General features: G+C 42.3%; 1 protein-coding gene across 5 annotated transcripts in view; it reads right to left on the reverse strand.

Moving 5' to 3' along the window:
- The window catches only part of PLXNA2 (plexin A2), a 322,079-nt gene that overhangs the window by 78,266 nt on the left and 222,016 nt on the right, over positions 1–21,797 (reverse strand). For all 5 annotated transcript variants that reach the window (XM_066600225.1, XM_066600224.1, XM_066600226.1 and 2 more), the window contains exons 9-14: positions 19,848–19,962; positions 16,239–16,439; positions 10,560–10,656; positions 8,908–9,098; positions 4,178–4,329; positions 2,001–2,118 (exon numbers count right to left, since the gene is read on the reverse strand). In XM_066600225.1, the coding sequence (XP_066456322.1) occupies positions 2,001–2,118; positions 4,178–4,329; positions 8,908–9,098; positions 10,560–10,656; positions 16,239–16,439; positions 19,848–19,962 (874 nt within the window). The remainder of the gene's footprint in view (positions 1–2,000; positions 2,119–4,177; positions 4,330–8,907; positions 9,099–10,559; positions 10,657–16,238; positions 16,440–19,847; positions 19,963–21,797) is intronic.

Raw genomic sequence — 21,797 nt, forward strand, 5'->3', positions numbered from 1 at the left:
GAGGAAGAGGGATTTTCTTCTGGGAAAGCGGCAGGTTATGCAGTAATAAAACGTCATTAATTAGCGTGGAGAAGAATGGCGTATTTTATATGACGTGGCTTCCTTAAATGTCACCATTGCCAGGATTAACTCCTTTTAGGGTGCTTATTCTGCCTATCTGTACTTTCCAGGCTACTTCTGTTAAATGACATCATAAAGCACGCGGTGACAGTTATGGCTTGCTACATGATTAAGGGGAGCCTTGTGCAGTTGAGCTGCAGAAAGCTTAGCATTGATTTTTCAGAAAAAATGTGTCATTTTATCATGAGCTTGAGCAATCCTACAATTTGCTGCTTGGGAAGACGAGGTGGATTGGAGGAGAGCGCAGCTGCTTCCATTATCGCTATTAGCTGGGCACTAACAAAGTAAATTACAGGCAAACAGTCAGAACAGATATGGCCACCGGGAAAAACATGGCTTAGAAGCCGGCCAACCCAGTGAGAATGCCGGGACTGCTCCTTCATGACATCCTAGCAAGAGTAACGTTATAAACGTAATATGAACGGAAAACCTGCAGCAATCACCTAAATGGTTGCGTGTTTAATTGCAGATCTGTTTCGGGACTCAAGCTTTTTAATTCAGGGGTTGAATTGTGCGGCATAAAAAGATGCTGCAGATTTGGAATTTGCAGCATTTTTCAAAATCGCTAAAAATTTCCACTCCATGTGAAGGAGATTTTTTACATCTCCTGCACCTGGCTTGTACTTTAAGGCCGGATATTGCTTATTTGTGCGGGCATCTGTACCGTGTTTTTGCGCATCAGGTGTTGTGTATTTGAAACTGCATTTTTTACTGTACTCGTTGCATGTGCCAAAATAATCCTGCAGCCACGGTCCTGTACATTCAAATGGCTAATTAGTGACATTTTTTTTCATATGTTCTATTTTCTTGTGCATTTGTGTATTGTGACGTATTTTTTTGAGCCATGGAATTGTGCATGCTAAATATGCGCTTGTGAATGAACCCATTGAAATCAACGGGTTCTATTCACTGCATATTGCTCGCGCAAACATGGTAGCGTGAATCCGGCCTAAATACTGCAACATTTCAGCCGATGGGGAGCCAGCCTTACAAAATCATACATACTTTTAATTGTACCAAAAGATTTCTGTTGCCTCCTCGTTTATTCTCATTACTGCCATACTTTAGCTTCCTAATACTCTAACTACTAATGCAGGTTCCATATACAATTCATTTAGAAACATAGAAATATAATGCTCATACTGATAACTATACTTACCAGTGATATCGTAGCAGGTTCTGCAGAATCTGATTATAAAGTTGTATCTGATTAATATGTGTTCCTGATCTGAGAGCTAGCAGTACCCCACTGCACCTATAGATGTCACTGTATTTCTCCACAGCTAAGCCTGGGTTCACAATACATTCTCATTTCCATTTTTCCGTACCATTATAGGAACAGAAAACGAAAATGACGTCAGTGCCAGGGTCCATCACATGGTAGACACCAACAGAACTCGATGGATTACAATGAGGTCCATCATGGTGACCATTATTCTACCAGACACCACAGCCATGCACTCATTTTGAAGGCATTTATGATCGAATCTACAATGGAGGCTCTTAACGGGATCTTTATTGCAGACATGGACCACCCATAACACTAACAGATTAGAACTAATGTTATCCATTGTAATTGAGTTAGTTCTAGCACTTTCTACTCATGCTGTATGTGTCTCAATAGTTACATGGAGGAGGAGATAAACTAATACTTGCAGAATATTGTCATCAGGAAGCCAGCGACTCTTGGGAAAACCCCCAGAGGACAGATGATTCCGACATCATCTCACTTCTATTACTTTCCCCATGCTATGTCAGGAACAGTTAACATGAGGCTTTGCAAAACTCCTTTATCATACAGTCTGCGCAGTTTGACAAGAACCAATTTCATAAGGACAGAGAAGTCAGAGATAGATACGCCACCAATGTTTGCTACTCACCACAAAGTTATACTGCTGCAACGATCGGGCCATGAACTCCGGTTTACATTCTCCGATGCAGAGCAGGACCGGGCCCGAGCTGGACGCAGGAGGCGCCGGGCTCATCTCACATACAATCCTAAGAGGAATAACACGGTAAGCCTCTAGAATCCAGCCATACATAATGCAGGCGTGCAGGCGGTGTTATCTAGCGTTAGATCCATTTATCTTGTAAATTGTCTCCTTGCCCGCAGCGTTCCAATGATTCTGTATGCCTAACATTTCTTTTATCTCCTTCACTACCTTGTCTTTGTTCTTCCACCCACATGGCTTTACCATCCATTCCCATTTTTCATGCCCTTTCTTTCCGTCTATACACCGTTCCGCCATCACCCCTATTCTAGCCCCCTACTGTTCCCCATCACCCTTTTCTACTTCCCTCCAGCTGATCCTCTCTTTTTCCTATTAGAACCCTCCAGAGATCTGCATTAAGCTCACAGATTGCCAGATGGACACCCCTGGATTCACACCAATAAAAGTAACAGCAGCTCACAAAACCTTAACCCTTCTGTCATTTTCCACTGCAGTGCATCTGGAAAGCCCCACTGAAAGCAGCGCAGCTTAAGTCTCTATGGGCAATCGTCTCTAAGCATAGATTTAGAGGTGCTGCGAGACCCAGATGGACTGAGTTAGGCTCCGTGAGCCATGACAGATGAGAAAAAGTGCTGCGTGATCCCCAATTGTGTCCTAACACAAAAGGGGGAGCACTCAATCATCCTGACATCTGCACTTGTAAGCCCCCGTCCGGCTGTTCTTTTCTATGTCTGAGTGCTCTGCGGTAGGCAGACGTTTCACGCTGGAAGAGACAGGTGCAAACAAGAAATGCTTTCATCCTTCCAAAACGTACCGAGCTACAAAGAGAGGCAATCCGAACGCCAAATCAGAAGTCATTTGCACAATATTTTTTGAGAGTCAATGAGTTGCCTGGGATTACTGAGTGCGGCACGGCACTTACACAGCTCTGCTCTTGTGCCACTTGGCTACTGGAGTGCCAGGACACTTCAGTAAGTGGCATTAGTATTCTAAACCTCAGAAATAAGCCACTAGCCCCACCAAATGCAACATGTAGCCCTGTTTATGACGTGGCTAGTGCGATTGTGTGGCATTAGAGAGGTTAAAGACACCCTGTCAGCAAGAATAGAGGAAATAATGTACAAATGTGTGTTTAGACTGAATTCTCTCCATCCCTCCCTTCCTCTTACAGTACAAAGCGCACTGGTATGCTAATGACTTAGCCTTGACTTTACTTGTTAAGGTGTCAATCGAGGAGCTGTGGGAGACTTTTTTTTATAAAATTTTGTTTTCGGTAGTCCTTCATTAATGCCTTCTACATAACCCATGCAATGTCACATGCATTATTCTACAAGCCCTTTGTCTGTCTGTAAGAAGCTATCTGTCCATATGCAGTTCATGTAAGTAGTAAGTACAATGTGGACTTCACTTATAATGCAGCCCATTATTCAAAATGTGTTTCTATTATACACACTGTTCTAAACACAGCCTAAAAGGCCTTAATGTCCCCCGCAGGAATTTTCTTTAAAGGGGCCATCTGGGAGGATAGTATTCTGTAAGACCTTGTTCAGTAGTAAAATAACAGATACATACTCACCTTTCCCCGTTCCTCCAGCATCTCACAAGCTCTCCAGTCCCCACTGGTTTTTACTACTGGTCGCTGGTGATGACATCCCTGATAAAACAGCCACATGATCACTGCAGCCAATCACTGGCTCCCTTCATCCAGTTAATGTCTGTGGTGCTCATGTGACCCAGTGTTGCGTTGCCATCCTTGGAGTGAAGTTCAGTAAAGACTGGCAAGACATGAGCGGAACGCAGAAGGGTGAGCATGTAATCTGGTGTTTTATTACTGCGGACTGCAGAAGCTTTACAGAATACCATGTCCCAGGAGAACCCCTTCAAACAAGTGCTGACCAAGTGTCTTCAGAGGGTTATATGCACTCACCTTGGTCTAAAGTAGGATTATATATGCCAGTTCTGAGGAATTAATTGGGTTGTCCAAGAGAAATGGTAGGATAAGCCCCCATCTGCACTAAATGTCACCCTCCCACAAATACCCAAGGATACTTGGTGGATTCTTGTCCCACCAAGGTTACAAGAGAAAAAGCAGTTAATAGTCTTACTGCTCAGCAATGATGTACTCCTCCTCCACGGGCGTGCATTGTACTCCGGCCACCAGGACCTTGTTGACTATCTCAAAAAAGTCTAGGCCAAGGTTCACTCCCCGAATAGTGACGCGGGTGCCTCCTTCTGGGGGTCCAGACACCGTGAGAATCTAGATGACAAGCAAGGAAAGTGAAGATTAACGCTTTGATTATTTCACAAAATAATAGAAAAATGCCATCAAATATGTTTAATGTACAGAGGTAAAGGAGAGAAACAGTGTCTGACTGCAGGGGGAACAGCCGACAGGAGGGAGTGTGTCCATTACAGAGGAAGACATAAGAAAGCAATAGACTACGGAAACATGGGAAGCAGGTTGACAGAACTTCCTTTCAGGGATGGAATTGTCCACCAGATGTGGATTTTGTTGCGTTTTTAACTGCGGAAAGTGTTATTTTCGGCAGACTTTTTAGAATTACATCTCCTGTATGTTAGAAATGACCTCTTTAATTCCACAGCAGAAAGCTTTTCCTCTGCGCAATTTAATCTTGTGGCTTTGACGCAAAGACAGGCACATTTTAACAGGTGCAAAATTCAAGCCCCATAGCGACAGCATTGTGACGCAGCAATGTCCGCGTGGACTAATTCCATCTGTGAAAGGTCCTAGAGGACACCTCAAAAGTAAATCTGAGAGGCAGAGGTCGTAGAGGATCACTTCCAAAATGAGAGGTGAAGCTATCTGTATGTGTCAGCTATTGAAAGGCCTTCTGTGCAATGATCTGATCTGTGTTCCATAGCAGAAACCAGCCAAGAAGGTGAATGTAACAAAAAGTATTACAACATTAACATAATGCCACATAAAACACCCTACAGGAAATTAAATGCATAAATGAAAAGCACACATATATAGGACAGAATATGTGCAAGAACTAATTCAAGGCAACCCAAGTTGGACGGTACGGTATGTAAAACATGGCAGCCAGTCTCCTCTCATACTATATATAATGCATAAAGCTCCAGGCACTGAAGTGGTTGATTTTGTAGGAGCAGCAAAGACCGGGGTTTCTCTGTGACCTACATTCCTTTGGACGCTAATTGAACAGTTTGGAAGTAACTGTGTCACCGCTCAGCCCCCGGCTGGGACAGAATGAGTTTTATTAATTACAGCTGGAGAAATGCACAATAAAAACAACATAGACCACGAACGTATCCACAAACCACACGTGCCGCAGCTTGAGAGGCCTGGCTATTCAGATGAACCCTCACAAATACTGTGTGAAGAAGGCAATGACAGAAGGATAATGACTGACACATAGATGCAGAAACAAATGATTGCTACCAGAGAGATCAATCCCCCCTAATCCTGGTTTTGGCAAAACGTTTGTTCCCAAGTGCTCCACAGCAGCTGAGCCACCAGCGTGGATTGTGTCAGGGTGTTTTCATGGCACTTGTAATGTTCTGGTACTTTGTCACAGTGGGCATATGAGGAAAACTAGGAAATAGGAAGGAAAGCATTCCCTTTCATGCATTTGCTAGCGTAGTTTTAGCGTCCCACTAGATGAGATACTTTATGGGCTTTTCCCCCCCCTTAGGGTGGATTCAGATAAATGTGCATTTTTCCCCTTATAGAGCTGTGATAATCACGGCGCAAAACTGGACAAAACCACTGAAATAATTGGATTTCAATTGTTTCCTTTTCACTATCCGGATTCTCAAGCGTTAATTGTACAACCGATACAAGACAGGACTTGCCCTATCTTTCCCATACGCAGTTAAACTACGTGCAGAGAAGATCGGGCAGCCGCTATCGTCCGCCTCTTTTTTCAAACTCCTGCGCTCTGGTGTGGATTTTGAAAAGCTGGAGAAGGGGAAGGGATCCCCCTTGTTCAGGCGCAACTACACTCCATCCTGCCGAGCGCAGTTGTGCCCATGCTTGTGGGAATAAGTCCTTAGGTATTTTTGTACAAGTTTTTGAGATGCGATGAGTGGAAAAATAAATGTAATAACTTAGTAAATGTATTACACAGGTCAAATACTATACGTGCTGGACAGAATCTTACAGGCTGACTCCTCATGCCCCCCGGAAGAGGGGAGGACTCCTTAGAGCCAAGGACACTATGTAATGACTAAAATAACTGTCACCTACTATGTCTGATGTATATGATGTTATATGCCGATTTAACTGGTAGTAATACAAGAGAGAGGGAGGGGGGAGGAGGGAAGCGGGATAGAAATATATGTTTATGTTTGCAAAAAACATCAAAAATCTCAACAAAAAACTACTGCAGGTGCAATGTGATATTTTTCACCGAAATCAAACAATGATGTTTTTCACTGACGCATGTGAGGATCGCAATTTTTTACAGAAGTAATGCAAGGCGTTTTTGAATAGAAAATGCTTTGCACTGCCGTGAAAAATGCACGTTGGCAAGCACGATATTGGGATGAGCCTTTCACCCGTGTGAGTGGAATTACATAGTGCGTTGGAGGTTTCACACACGTGGCATCACACATATGGTTTTAATCAAAACAGTCCTAGAAACCTTTCCTAAACCCATTTAGGAAACAGAATCTGCAAAAAGTAGCATTAGGATGTTTTGTTGCATTTTTTTGTGTGATAGTAGTGATGTAAAGAACCGCCATACAGTCGCCAGCGTTATATCTCTGTGGTTCAGAAGGGGTCAAACACGGTTTTGTGCAGCAGAAATGAGTGAAGGAGCCATAAGCTCTCTGTGACGTAGTCGCTCTCTGCAAGAGCCCGAGTCGTTCTGCCGAGCAGAGAGCACATTTACAGCCTAATTGTTCCAAGAGAGAGGGACCCGATTATTCATTCTGACAGAACAGCCTTAAGCCGCTGCGTGGAGGGCATGTTATGGGAGCCGAAACACGGCACTAGATAGTTATATAGAGGATAGACGCACAGATGAAGATATTTAGATACATAAAAGCAATGTATACACAACAGCACTATACCGATATAACACAGATGTAGATACATTTACTAGACATATTAGTACATTTAGAAACAACGCTTAATGTGTTACTGTGTAAGCATGTGTGTGTAATTTTAATTAGGGCCAAGCATTAGCTCCCATGTTTACGGCTATTCCTTCGGCATCATTTACGCATTCATTTGTCCATTTTTTCCCCAATGTGAAGGCTTTAGAGCATTTAGTAAACAGTGAAGGATGTCATAAAGGGCGACATGAGCACCACAGAGCCCAGAAAAATGCATGCACTCCAGCAGTGAATGGGTTAGGAGTTAATCAAATAGGCAGCAAGAAAGAGCCAGAAAACGTCGCTGGCCACGTTAGTGACATCACAGCAAAGTGTGATTAATTGCATCCAGCCGAGACGCAGCACCGCCACTCATGTTTCCCGGACGACCGCATCAACTCCTGAGAAAAGTTGCGATTCAGCTGGAAACGTTGGGCAGATTTAAAATCATCCGTTCTGCTTCACTAGTCACAAAAGTTGTATGGGCGTCCCATAGACAGATGCATTCATGCCGGCTCACCCCTCCTCCTCTTCCTCTCCCAACAAAATCGATTTGTCAATGGGCACATCTGCTCCCCGGTGCCTGTCTGAGGGACGGCATTTCCATAGCCAGCGTCTGGTTGACCTTTGGCACTGGATGTGACACAGAATAAAGGACTCGACGGGGGATTCTGTAATGATTAGCGCCTCTCACAGGCACACAAGGGTTATGAGACCATGGGAGCCTGAGCGAGACAAAGGATTTCTATTCTTATATAAGCCTTCATGCTCTTCATTGCTTTCCTCCACCACTACAATGCTTTTTGCAATATGTAAACTTAACCTACGAGCTAACTTCTACTTTTTTTATACTAATTAATCAAGTGCTTCAGATAAATGGAGATACATTTTATTCCATAAACTCCTTTGTCACTGAATGAATTCCAAGTTCCATTAATAAAGCCCCCCCCAACCGCTCCACTCATTATACAATATTACGATGCCACCATCAGCAAAGAGATAAAGTGGAATTACAGTTAATACCAGATAGCGTCAGAATTAAACAGGCTTTACGAAAATGTAGAGCTGTTACTTTCTTTCCAGGGAGAGCATTAATGGAATAGGTTAGCCTGACGACTGATGGGCGAGGCGCATGACAAATTAAGAAAAGATACTGTATATTAGATTATTGCTGTTAAGGGTACTAAACTGATTTCCACCACAGCAGCTGTGCGGCACTATATACCTTATGGCGCCTGAAACGTTGTAACACATGAAAAAAATAATCATCTGATTTTGCAGAGTATTTGGCAGATTTGCCTGTATTTACCCCACTTTCCTTGCTTGCATTGGTTATCTTTCCATCACAGACAGAGTAAGGTTTAAAAGTGAAAGTCACAGAAGAGAAACCCAAGTCCCCAGGGATATTCAAATGAGCCAAGTTATTGATTGACATTTCGTGAAAATGCCTGCCCCCCTCATCCTGACCTAAGTGTCCCCAGCCCTCCCTGTAAGGAAAGAAAATGTTCTTCCTGAGCGTATTGATTCGCGGCGTGCGCTTAACTCACACTTTTATTTAATTAACGGCTGTGAGCCTGTGGATATTCTGCGTGTGAGACTGACGTTAAACAGCTAGTAGGAAGAGAGACAGCAGCTCGGGACGGCAATTACAAAAATAATAATGAAATAAGACAGATGGTTAAGATTAAGGAAACAGGCGTAATTATAAGGTCAAGGTCCCACGGTGCAGTCTACAATCTGACTCCATACAAACCTCAGTGATGCGTGGATTGGAGCACTTGACATTCCGGTTGGACCAATCTAGCCACTGGTTTTGTGAAGAGTAACAGTGATGATGCAAAGTACAGCGTCCTTCCCCACTGCACCAGCCACACTCAAACTTCTGGTCGGCCTTCAGGCACAGGCCGCAGCTTTCCCTCTGAGCCGCACACTTGTACAGGTGAACTAGGGAGGGATCAGATAAGGAATGTTAGCTCACAGGTTAGATGTGCGATAAAAGCAGATATTGGCATCCCCTGTCTTCATTACACTGGATTGCACTCTACAGGATAAAGAGACCTCCTGGATCCCTCTACATTGGATTTTCAGCATTAACGCATTCAGTATTTTCTGCAGAAGATTTCATATTATATATATATATCACTAAATACGTAATATTGGTATAGATTATTCGTTAAACCTCTGCGATAAGATACAGCACATGGCCACGATACGAGCCACATATCTGAGAACACAATGCAGACTCTAATTGGTTCTGAAGTATCATGCTGGAAATGTGAATTAATTAGATGTTCTGGACGGGAAAGCATGCTAATATGATAAAGCGGCACATGGCCGGCAAACATTATCCTCACTGATTCCATACGGGGGACAATATCCGTACCGCACAAACGACACATCAGGATGAGGGACTCCTGGCTGCAGCACCTGTGACACCAGAGTGTTGTATACCAGCGCCTACATTTAGAGAATGGGATATTAAGTGATCCGTAACTGCAGCCTACTGGAAACCAATGGGGAGTAAAGGAAAACTTTGGAGTGAGTTATAAGGCTGCTGCTTTGTTTCCTAGCCGCCTGTATGTGAGATATGCCAGACTAGTTTAATAAATTATTATAGGATGCCACTTTATGTGACTGATGAGGTAACAAAACATTTTAATGGGCAACAGAAACATAAGTGTAATATAGCTCAGCTTGTGGTGTCCCCAGAGCGCTGTAGTAACAAAATATGGTATATGGCGATGTCCACTTTATCCAGCATGTACTGATAAACATCCGCTAATAAGTCCTCCTAATTTCCCTTTTAAAATATGGTTTTAAAATCTTCATTTCTTGAATTTTTTATTTTGGCAAGTAGGCGTATCCATAATGATTGATAAGAAAAACCACTGATATGAGATTGCTATTAGTTGGTATAGGAAGAGGCGTCACAGCAGGGATATAGTTAAAGCTCTGTAAGATCTGCTAATCTTTGATCCAATTCTGTCTTCTATTGTAATGTAAACTATGAAAAATATATAGAAATTTTTTTATAAGTGTTCCTCACTGAGCTGCAAAACAATCCTCCTCCCACTGGGTAGTCGGTGTCAGCAGACCAGGAGTACTGCGCTACGCCCCATAACTAGTGCACTTTTTACTATTTACTTCTAGGCTTATTATTCACATAGAAATGTAGCAGCCTTGAGTTACCTTACTTATTATCGGCTTTGTATGGGAGTTTCTTTATGACCTAACCAGGTTATAACCAATAGGACATCCCCTACTAAGTCTACACTCCTTAGAACATAGATGTCCTTGTGTTACTACTAGGTTATTGGAAATGCCATGAAGTATAGATGATCAGCCAATAAGAATACAACTACAATATAAAGTCAGAGTTTTCATTGTTGCTGATTCGTTTTATACCTTTGATGTCTTGAGGATTGTCAATGATAAAGTTCCCATTCCAGACAACAGAAAAATTCACGGCCAGGTCACTGATATCCATCCCTTCATAGAAATACTGAAAAAAAAAATATTAGTTACAGTACCAGAACATGTTACAGGGGTTTGTCCAGGATTAGGAGGAAGGGTCTGCTGTGTCTTTAGAAAAAGAGTCATGTCTTCCCATGGGCTGTGTCTGTGACTTGCAGTACCAGACACAGCCCATGCACAGATGTGGCACTATTTCTGTAAACAAAGCAGAAGTAAACTACAGAGAAATGATAACGGAAAGATTTGCATCTCTTCTGTGTTTTGGACTCATTCTTGCTTTCGACTTGCTAATGCTGATGCAAATACCAAGTACCATGTGAAGGGGGCTAAAGACCTTAAACTATGAAAACACATGGTCAGCAATTCCTGCAATTGTCTGCTATATGATGGGACAGCAGTTCAACCTTTACTGTAAAAATAGATCTCTGATGGTGACAATTTAATTTGTACACCACGATATTAGGCAGGTTAGACACAATCAAAATTACATTGATCCCATAATTTTAGGTACCAGGCCAACTAAGAGCTCCCAATCAACATAACCAAAGAAAGCGCAATTACTAAGCCTGTCTAATTGACAGTGTACACTTAGACCAAACAGTCTAAAAAAGGTGTCAAATCTAATGCTAGATGATATAATTGGCGCATCTTTGTCCAGCTGCATGCCACTACTGGTTGGCTTAGTTTGAGCCAAAATTGTAGCGCATATTGTTAGAATTAGGCCACGCCCCCTTGCCTCTAAGCCATGCCTTCTTTGTTGAACCGGATACAGTAGATTATTCCTTTTGGTAAATTTGCATCATAAACAGGTCTAAAACTTGATGCAATGTAATGAGCTGGAAGTTTTATGTCAAGGTCTAGTTCTTAAAGGGGTTGTCCAACAAAATTAAGGACCCCAAATAAAAGTGCTTGAAATCAACTATCTCCAGTAGTGCCATTGAAACAAAAGGTGCGCATGCATGACCAACTTTCCATTAATTTGCAGTTCTTTGGAACCTCTGTTCTAGTTATCAGTGGGAGTCCCAGCGGTTGGACCCCCACAGATCAGGTAGTTATCCTCTATCCGATGAATGGGGGACAACTTAATTTAGTCAGACAACTCCTTTAATACAACCAAAGGGCCCAGAGTGGTGTTCCTGTTCAGATGCCCTACTGCAATACTTTGTATGCCAATTCTCCAATTGTTCAACTTTGTGATACTTCCTTCTACTTCACATAAAACAAAAAAACCTCATGTTTAATACATTACTTGTACATTATGGATAAGCTTTTCCTGCAGCCAACCATGATTTTATCAAATTGCTCCTGATGCTAAGAGGATATTGATTCTGACACACTACATGGGTAATTGGTAGGGTATTTCCACATAAAAGCACATACACAAGTCCTTGAGTTATTTTCCTCTAACGAGTAGCATAAATTGTGTTAACCATTTCTCAGTTAGGAGATGGGTTTCTTTCTTATTTTTCAGAGATTACAGCAGTCAGTAATTGTGTTACAGCTCCCATCTATGTTGTCACCACAAGCTCCTGAATGGCGGATCAGCTGGTCATACAGTCATGTAGGGTGTCAATGTACCACTGCAGTCCTACAAATACTATCCAATTCCCTTCACAAGTTATGGGGTGGAAAACTGGCGTTTAGGTCCTTTTATACGAGACGATTATTCAGCCCATACGTTCCTACGAATGTTTGTATGGCTGACAAAAGGTCCATGAGACAATGATTGATCAGCCAAACACTTATTCACTGACTCTGTCTCTTGGGCTCCATTCACACGGGGCAGTTCGGTTGCAATAAAAACCACACCAAAAAGTGCATTGGTGAAACCATGTAGGTTTTTACTGTGTTTGTTGCAAAAAATGCATGCAGTTTTGCAAATGCACTTTTCGGTGCATTTTTTATTGCAATCGAGCTGCCCCGTATGAATGGAGCCTTAGGAGAGTATAAAATTGCTCACTGATCAACTGCTCCGTGTTAATGGGGAATAGTTAGCCAACCAATGACAACTATATAGGGATGAGCGACTGTCCTAACGATTGGTCATCCCTATAGAGCACGGAGGAAACAAGCACTGACCGACATGCTCGTTGATGGGTAGTGGTCGTTAGCACACACTAATTCACTGTGTTACAAAAAAAGGTCTTATGTTTTTCTGAACAAAATTTTTGTGTTCCTTACAGAGTTTTGGGTGCCGATTTTGAATATGCGCTCAGATTCTGGCTGTCAGGAACAGATTTCCAGATAACAACCGTAGCAGTAGAATAAGTAAGTGTAGGTGGATTTGCAATTTTATAAATATACTTATAAACAGTGAATCTTGTATAGGGTAACATATAGTTATAAGCGAGACATAAGATCACCAGGTTGCAGATGTATAACAACATAACTGGCATGAAGATATGGGAAGTTAGATGTAATGTTTGCAGGATTCACTTATTTCTTTTCTGTCTGCCAGTGTTCTCCCCTGGAATTTCCCAGCAGCATTTTTCCCATATACCAATTTTCAATTGCACGTATGTCCTGGTGAAATCTTTTATCATGCTCATCTGATAAGTCACTGCATCTCTCCGGGTAATAGTCAAGGTGTGAGTGCATGAAATTTACTTTAAGGGACACGTTGCATCCCAAAACATAGTATGATTTTAACATGTTGGTCACAATCTTTTCAAAGTCGTTTGATCTGTTTTTTCCCAGAAATCTGGTTTGTCACATTCTTGAATGCCATCCAGGCAGATTCTTCTTTGCTTGTTAAGCATTCATTGAACCTTCTGTCATATTTCAGTTCTCCAATCTGTGGACCCATAGAAATACCCTCTTTTATCTTTGCTTTTGAAAAATGAGCAAAATGTGGTCTTGAGATGGGTAAATCCTCTGCCATTTTTATCCATTGCCTTGACAAACCGTTTCATAAGGCCTAATTTAATATGTGATGGAGGAAGCAAGATGTCTTCAGAGGGCACAAGACTCCTGTTGTACATTTTTGCCACCAACTATCCAAATTCTGGCTGGCCAGTCCTTCTCTGTGAGAGCGTGATAACTGTGACAGGTAAACTCACTACATACAGAACAGGAATACTTCGTGAACCCTGTTTGCATTCCCAATATGACAGCAATCACCTACAAATCTTCACAGATGTTCTACCTGTATTCAGAGAATTTGATTGAGTGAAACATATGCTGCAGCACTTCATAGGATTCCTTTGCAAGATTGATTTAACCAACTGGAACAGAACGCAGCATTGCTTTCAAAATGAGGAGTCTATGAAAAGCCTCTCTTCTTGGACATCCTAAGAGCGACCCAGCATTGACATGAAACCACTTGTGTCATTACAAAAAGTTAGGGTCCCATCATAAGTGAAGACACGCACAAGAATTTGCTCTCGATAGCAATAAATTGTTACACTTGTTTCAGGTTGGAGAAGATTCTGGAGCCCAGAATTTTCGCCTTCTTTTCCCTTAGGTCTAATCATGGACTAAGTCATTACAATCTATCTGTGTTGAAGTGTGCAGAGAAATTAAAGGAAAATGGGTTGGACAAACCTCGGCAGAGAAGAAATGGGATAAAAAGAAATGGAAGTAAGAAGCTAAATTGCTATCGTGAGGTGAAGAAGTTATCTTGTATATGGAAGGTGCTGCCAAACCTAAATGACGTTATACCCGATGGGTAAACAAGTGGAATGAGTGAGGAAAAAGAAACATTTATTTCCTGGCAGGGTGAATGTGGCACAACCTTCAAACGTATATAGAATTGCTTGAGTTTCGGTGTTTTGCCAAAAATTCTCAGTTTAGTATTAAAGAACTGTGTTTCAAGATACATGGTTAGCATCTTTGGATGTGTAACTCCAGCAAGTACTGAGGAAGAGGTTGCCAAACCTCGAAACGAGTATTCAAGCTGGTTTCAATAATAAACTGAGATTTTTTTGGCAAAACACCGAAGGTCAAGCAATTTTATTATGTTTGAAGGTAGCGCCACATTCACCCTTCCCAAAAATAAATGTTTCCTTTTCCTCACTCGCTGCGTTAAGACGTGCGGAATTGAATGTCCTGAAGATTTAAATGTAGAATAATTTCTTTCACAGCTTGATGGAAAATTTCTTCTCTTCCTGCATTGTCTCATCCGCATCATCTACAAGTTCATCACTTGAAGGCTGTAAGGGGACAAGAATAGTCTCACAGTGCGGTACCGGCCTCATCGCAGACGGCAAGTTAGGATGAACAATGTGACTTTTAGATTTTCTGTTTGTGAAGCCATTGACATTTGTTAGACAGATGTAACAGTCTGTCACACGGCCCTTTTGTTCCCTCCATGTTATAGGTCCCCCAGATGACATTGATGTACCTGGACCTTTCCACCAGTTTATTAATTTCACACAGCAAGTGACACAACAGAAATGTGAGGCCCAAGACTTGTCCTGATCTCCGATTTCCCATCCAAAGCAATGATTGTAGGCCTTATGTATTGCAGGCAACTTCTTTTCATGTCTCTCAAATGTTAACTCACCACATACATAGCAAAAAGCTGGTTCGTGTCGGCATGTGCGAGGTGCCATATTGTTTTACTAGGAAAATATGGGGGCTCATTTATCACAACGGTCTAACAATAAAACTGTCTTTAATGCCCATAGCAGCCAATCAAAGCACAGCTTTCATTTTATATCAGCAGTTTCAGTAATGAAAGCTGAGCTGCAATTGGTTGCTATGGGCAACAAACGGTTTGGATAAAGCCCATGGTTTTAATGGTCAATATACTGTAACAAAATGGTACAATATTGAATATCCTACTTTCTTATGTCTATACCGTCATTATCTTGGCTGACAGACCATTTTGGTTGCCGTATTTGAACTCAGCACCCTGAATACAGGTAAGAACACTGCTTTTTATACAGGAAAATCTACCTTTGTAACACAGTGATAATTATCTGCCTGCGTAAAACGACCATTAGTGTATCTGCACCTATTTGTTATCAAGGGAAAATTAAAGGCAGCATATTAATCTTCACGCAATTTATCAGAATTGCAGAATGAATAAAAAGGTGGATAATGCGGGCATAATTGAAGACAAAGGCATGGTAGGGCTGTAGAGAGTGCCGCACCTATACAATGAGCGCTCCCTACAGCTGTTTGTTCAGGGAAAGTGTTTATTTACTCCTTTGGCAGCGTCTATCTTCTGCAGACCCTCTGCTGCACCGCCAGAAGCAACTGTATTAGGAATTCTATTGAGTCGGCGTGAGCTGGGGACTCGCGAAGGAAGATAAGACTTCCCCGTTCTGCTTTATCAGCCTGCTGTAAATTAGCTTTTTGCTTCAACCCTTTTGTCAGATTGCTGTCTTATTCCACCAAATGACCCCCCGCAGGCTGCGACAGGGAAAGGCCAGATAAAGCCTTCCATCCTTTCTAAGCAGCAGCCCAATTTACAATACCTCAGGTCATTGTAGCAGCACAGTGGCATTATTTGGATTTTACTATAACAGGGTAGATTAAAGCTACTTGTTGTTGTTTGTTTATTGAGTAAGTAGCAAGTCATCATTTTGTCAGCGACTACAAAGAACTATATGCGGTAAAGACTGCAATGTGATGGCATAGCCTTTCTTCACAACAAACACTCACCGAGCTGTTTTGGCATTGGACGCTGGAGCTATTAAAGCGTAGAGCAGGCATGCGGTGTAACACACCCTGTATATTTAGCACGCACTCGTATCCCCTCTGGCCTGACTGTGGTTGAGGCAGATTCCTTGCCTTCAGAGTAATTGGCTTAACTTCCCCAACTGGGATCAAGATTTCTTCTGTGGGTATTAACTGCGGGCAATCCTGTGGTGAAAAAAGAAATTGTCACTATAAACTCAAACATGAGGTTAGGATCCTAAAGTGTGGGTGGTGCAAGATTTTTGGTGCCAAAGTAGATTTGACTAAATCCCAGGGGCCGCGGAGACATTTGTGCTCTGAGCTGGGTGGCTGCTTCTTCCGCCTGCGTCTTGTGGAAATGACATTAAAACTTGCCACCTGAAAGATGAACTTGTCTTTATATTGGTGTGTGTCAACTTCTTGGTCTTCTTGAACGTGAAATGCAAGAACTGTGACCGATACTGTAAAATCTATCCATCCTATAGAGCCCAGCAACCAAGACCTGACCTTATGCATTACACGAGTGACATTAGTCTCATTTTCGCACTTGTTTCTAAAAGATATATGCTACTTATTCCTGTACTGGTTTAATGAAACAGAAGAAGATTTTCATTTATTCACTTATACTCATACATTAGGAAAATTTACTCTAACATGGGGAGAACATACAAGCCACACAGATGGTGCTCTCTAAACCCAGGCCTCCAGAGATAACCACTCAGCCACCATGCTGCCCATGTACAAACAGGTCTAAGCACCTAGCAGGACAGGACATCCTCATTCTAGAGCATTAATACCTTGTGTAAATTATCAGATCAAAAGAAGTAATGCAATTTGTATTACAAAACAATAAATAGAATACTGAGATTTTTAAAGGGAACCCATCATCATCCTTACAGCCCCCGCGGAGAACACCATAAGGTAGACTGGCACGCAGATTACAGAGATAAGTCTGCTGTATGTATACAGGCAGTAGTATTATAAGAGGACCTTGCATTTAATTGTAGCAGCACAAAAAGAGGACTACGGGAAGTAGTCATGAGCTCTGGTTAGCAACACCTAACCACTAGCCTAACCATGCGCACCTCGTCCTTCGCCCACTGAATGACAACTGTCTCCTCGTTACTGTACATAGGAAGATAACTGTCAGTCAGTGGAGGGCAAGATGGGCACAGCTAGCCAGAGTTTATGAATATTAGGGACTATGTCTTGTATTCCTGCACGTGTGGCTGCTCCTAATAAAATGTAAGTTTCTCCCAAACAACTGCATGTATACATGCTACACTCAGACAGGTAACTGTAATCAGCGTGCCTCTCACTATCATGTGTGCCTTCAGAGAGAACTGAATACAAGGTGGTCACAGCTTCCCTTAAACAAAATCAATTTTCACATGGAGGGACAAATTTCAATGTGAAGCAGTAGTCTGTAGTCCGAAATCTCCATAACACAACACGTTTCAGGAACAAGATGTCCCCTTTCTCAAGTTCCATTGAGTGATGACTCCAAGGGACTTCTTGTTCCCAAAATTAGTTGTTTCATGGAGATTTCGAGTATAGACTACTGCCTCACATTGAAATCTGTGCTTCCAGGTGACAATTGGTCCAACATGTATAGTCATCTTCCCTGGGATGAGATTGACATTTACGGGGGTGATGACACTGGTAGTGACTTCTAAAGATTGGGTATCTACTAATCAAAGGGTACAATAGTGTTATGCCTATAGTGTAACAGCTGAAGGCGAACCTGATCGGGGGGAGGCGATACACAACCACCCAGGTGTTAGTTCCCTATGTGGTGCTGTTTGTTCTCCCATTTCTGTGTGTGAGCCATCCGTTTGAAACATCTGTAACTAAATCGATGTCATTGCTTTGGGTGTTGTAAGAAACTAATGTCCAATGTTTTTGCAAAAGACTGTTCAAAAATGGCAAAAGTGTTAATTCTATGATAAACTTTCTGTCCTCAAATCTTAAGACTTGCTTCATTAATTAGAAATCTGTTTGCTTTTGCCGGCTCTACAAGACATGCATTATCCCTGCTTCTGCTCCACAGCAGTAGTGATAACTGGCATTCGGCAGGTCTTTCCTCCCAGAGAGAGTTGCGGATATCTACACGCCGTGCTCAAACAAATTTCATTACTTACTCTGCTAGAGTGCTGTTCATACGCAGCGCAACCCCGGAGAAATGGACCAATCCATCACAGCTCTGTGCTAACCTCTAGGAAGTTAAATAACAGTATCCCTGGGATAACAAACACGCATTATGCTAATACTCTCCGGTTCTTAAATCTCCCTTCTAACAGTCTCTGGCACCATGTGTGGCCGAACAGTTTCACTAAGGCAATGCAGCATTTAGGTAATCAGCTTTTTAGTGCATTATATATTTTCCCTGGCGCGTTTCACACAATGAATAGTGCAAGACTCGCTTTAAGGGGAACATGTCACTAGCTTCATGCTGCCCAAATGTCAGGTAATATGAAGTCCAGGGCAGGCGCCCATGTTACAGGGAGGCAGTTTTTTTTGTTTTTTTTTAAATTGCTGCAGCATTTCGGACCGCATGAAGTTAGGATCTGGTCCCCTTTAAAAAAGTCAGTTCCCATTTATGAAAACTGGCACAAAGTTAAAGGGAATCTGGTTACCATGGGCAGCATAAGATAGTGACAGGCATACTGATTACAGCAATTTGTCTTTTGTTCCTATGTACAAAGTAGCAGCCACACAAAGGACTACAGGAAGTAGTCCTTGATATACGTAAGCTGCAGCTAGCCCCGCCCACTCTGCCTTCTGACCACTCATTGATAGCCGTCTCTCTATGCATAGTAATAGGCAGACAGCTGTTAATCAGTGCCTGCAGTGCAGTGTGGAGGTTACCCAACGAATATCGCAGACTACTTCCTGTACCTCTCTATGTCTGGTTGCTATTAACCAAATCCAAGTTTTGCCATAACTACTTCACTGATACATACAGCAGACATACCGCTATAATCAGTGTGCCAGTTACTATTTTATTCTGCCCTCAGAGAGAGCATTATACAGATGTGCAACCAGTAAAATCATGGTTTTCTTGTGAAAACTACAGAATAAAGAAGCTGTATGACAAAAGACTGGTAAGGGCACTAAAAGCAAGGGTTTTATATAGTAGAACAAATGCTCTCACCTGAAACTGCTGTATACAGCAAACAATGGCCATTAAATAGATAATGGATACATGAGTGGATTGCATAAGGCACTACTATTATGTCCTTGAAATATTCTGTACACCTTATTAAAGAGTTTTTGTCTTTTGAACAAAACTCACTTGACAGAAGGGTCCCCTGACAATACTCTGCATACAGAGAGCCCCCCGATCCCAGAGATCAGCTGTACTCTAGGGGTAAATAAGGCAGGCAGGGCAATTTCCCTGCAGCGCAACTACATGGGAAAATAAGATTACACAACGCCCATTCAAATCAATGAGTAATATAGTTCCTAAAGAGAACTTCTTATGACCACGCTGGCCAAGAGACGAGGATCTTGGGGACGTCTTCCATTAACTCAGAATTCCATAAAAACCCCTTTAGCATTTCTATCTAGGATGAATACAAATTCTTTCCTTACCTCGGAGACATTGACGCGACCCTCTTGAAAGGAACACGTTGTTGGGTCATGGGTACACAGATTGCGGTACTTGCACCAGTGACATCGGAATGCGCTAGTAACGCACGACAAGCAGCTTGGGAGAAAGGTGGGAGAGTAAAACGTGTCACAAACCATGAAAATAATGACCAGTCAAACACATCTGCAGATATGTAGTGAAAAATATACATGGGGTATGGTGGGGAGGTTTATTGTATATGAACGCACTGAAAGACAAGTAGAAGCCGGAGAATACACCAAGCCCACTGATGGACTCGGACGGACGCAGCCGTGACAAGTAGGGAAAACAATCAGGGGGATTGATGAAGAAATGGATTTCAGCGGAAGACAAAGTCTGGTCTTCTCTTAGTGCTCTGCTTTCTTTTTAAGATCTAATATTTATTTTTTTATGCTAGCCGCAAAGGTTCGCAGGCGTAAAAAGGCTGAGCCATCTCTAGAAGCAGCCGGCTAGTATAAACAGCAGCTTCCTCTGCATATACACTGGACATGGCTGGGGATAAACAATACAGGGTCCCCCAAGCCATATATGACTTGTGCTGCATAAACACTGCATCACATTGACATACATTAAATATACATATCCTGGCTATTAGCATCTCCAGTCACACACTTGTGGCCAATTCCATCAGTCAACGCAGCCTCAATATTTATGCCAGCCCATATCTAAACACCTGACTTCCATACATCATGTTTCTGTCGCTCGTCCCGCTCTGCCCTCCAACCTGCAATCACTAAATCACTTTTTGCTTTCTGAAAGCTGCCAGCGCTTGTAGACCTGAAAAATAGTCATGAAAGGGGACATGTGACGCAAGCCGAGCGGCCTGGCAACAGGGCACGAGGGAGCGCGGGCATCAGCCGAAACTCAACATCATCAGAAATGATGAGCGCATGCATTAAAGGGTGCAAAGTGTTAGTTTACGGAGCAGTAACAATCACTGTAGTAAGGGGCATTCGCTTCGGATAGAGACAATGATGCCAGTTAATAAGCTGCGCTGGACAAGCAGGTAAAGAACTCCCCCCAGGAAGACTGAACAAGGATATCTCAAGGTTACATATTGCCGCTTCAAAAGGTGAATTCCCTGTTATTACAAATTGCAGCTTTCTTCAGCTTCACCAGCGGGCAGCATTGGCGTGTACGCCTGGCGCAGTCGCTGACTTGAAACATTATTTTCTTATGCATGAAACAAATTTTTATTTTTTCCTCTCTGAGCCGTCATTATTCAAAGTTAACCAGTGTATATAATTAAATCTGTGCAAGATCAATTATGTGTTTGTGGGTGCTTAGCCAGAGGGAAACAACATTTTTTTATCCATTAATTCTGCTCATTTATACTGAGAAATGGGCCTTATTCACCGAGTCACATGACTCTTTATAACCCTGCTTTATGACTTCTTGAAGGTGCAGTTGCTAAATCAGAGCTCAGAGCAACCCCATTCCTTTACTCATTAATACCAACATTTAGGTGTTGTACAACATCATTGTAAATATATTAAGGGCTCATGCCCACGAGCGTCACGGGATACGCCCACGGATATATGCCACGGGAATACCGTGATTAAAAACAAAAAGTGCCTGCTGGTGTTGCGGAATTCCGCAGTCTCCATTAATGCTATATTAATGGAGACCTCCCGTGGGGTAAGTCCACGGCAAATAGAACATGCCGCGATTTATTTCCTGCTGCGGAAATCTGCGGTAGAATTCCGCATGTGAGCATTGGCAAGCAGAAAGCTATTAGGTTCCATTGAACCTAATTCACGTGCGGATTTCTGCTGCGGGAGACGGGGTAGAAATTTATTCATGGGCATTCAGCCCAATACTAGCAACATTAGTGTATCACAATATTCTGTTTTCTGACTGCTTTCACAGAAGCATAATATGGTACCCATTTTACTGCCTCCCACCGCAGCCCA

Source organism: Eleutherodactylus coqui, chromosome 4, assembly GCF_035609145.1.
Source record: "Eleutherodactylus coqui strain aEleCoq1 chromosome 4, aEleCoq1.hap1, whole genome shotgun sequence".
Lineage (NCBI taxonomy): Eukaryota > Metazoa > Chordata > Amphibia > Anura > Eleutherodactylidae > Eleutherodactylus > Eleutherodactylus coqui.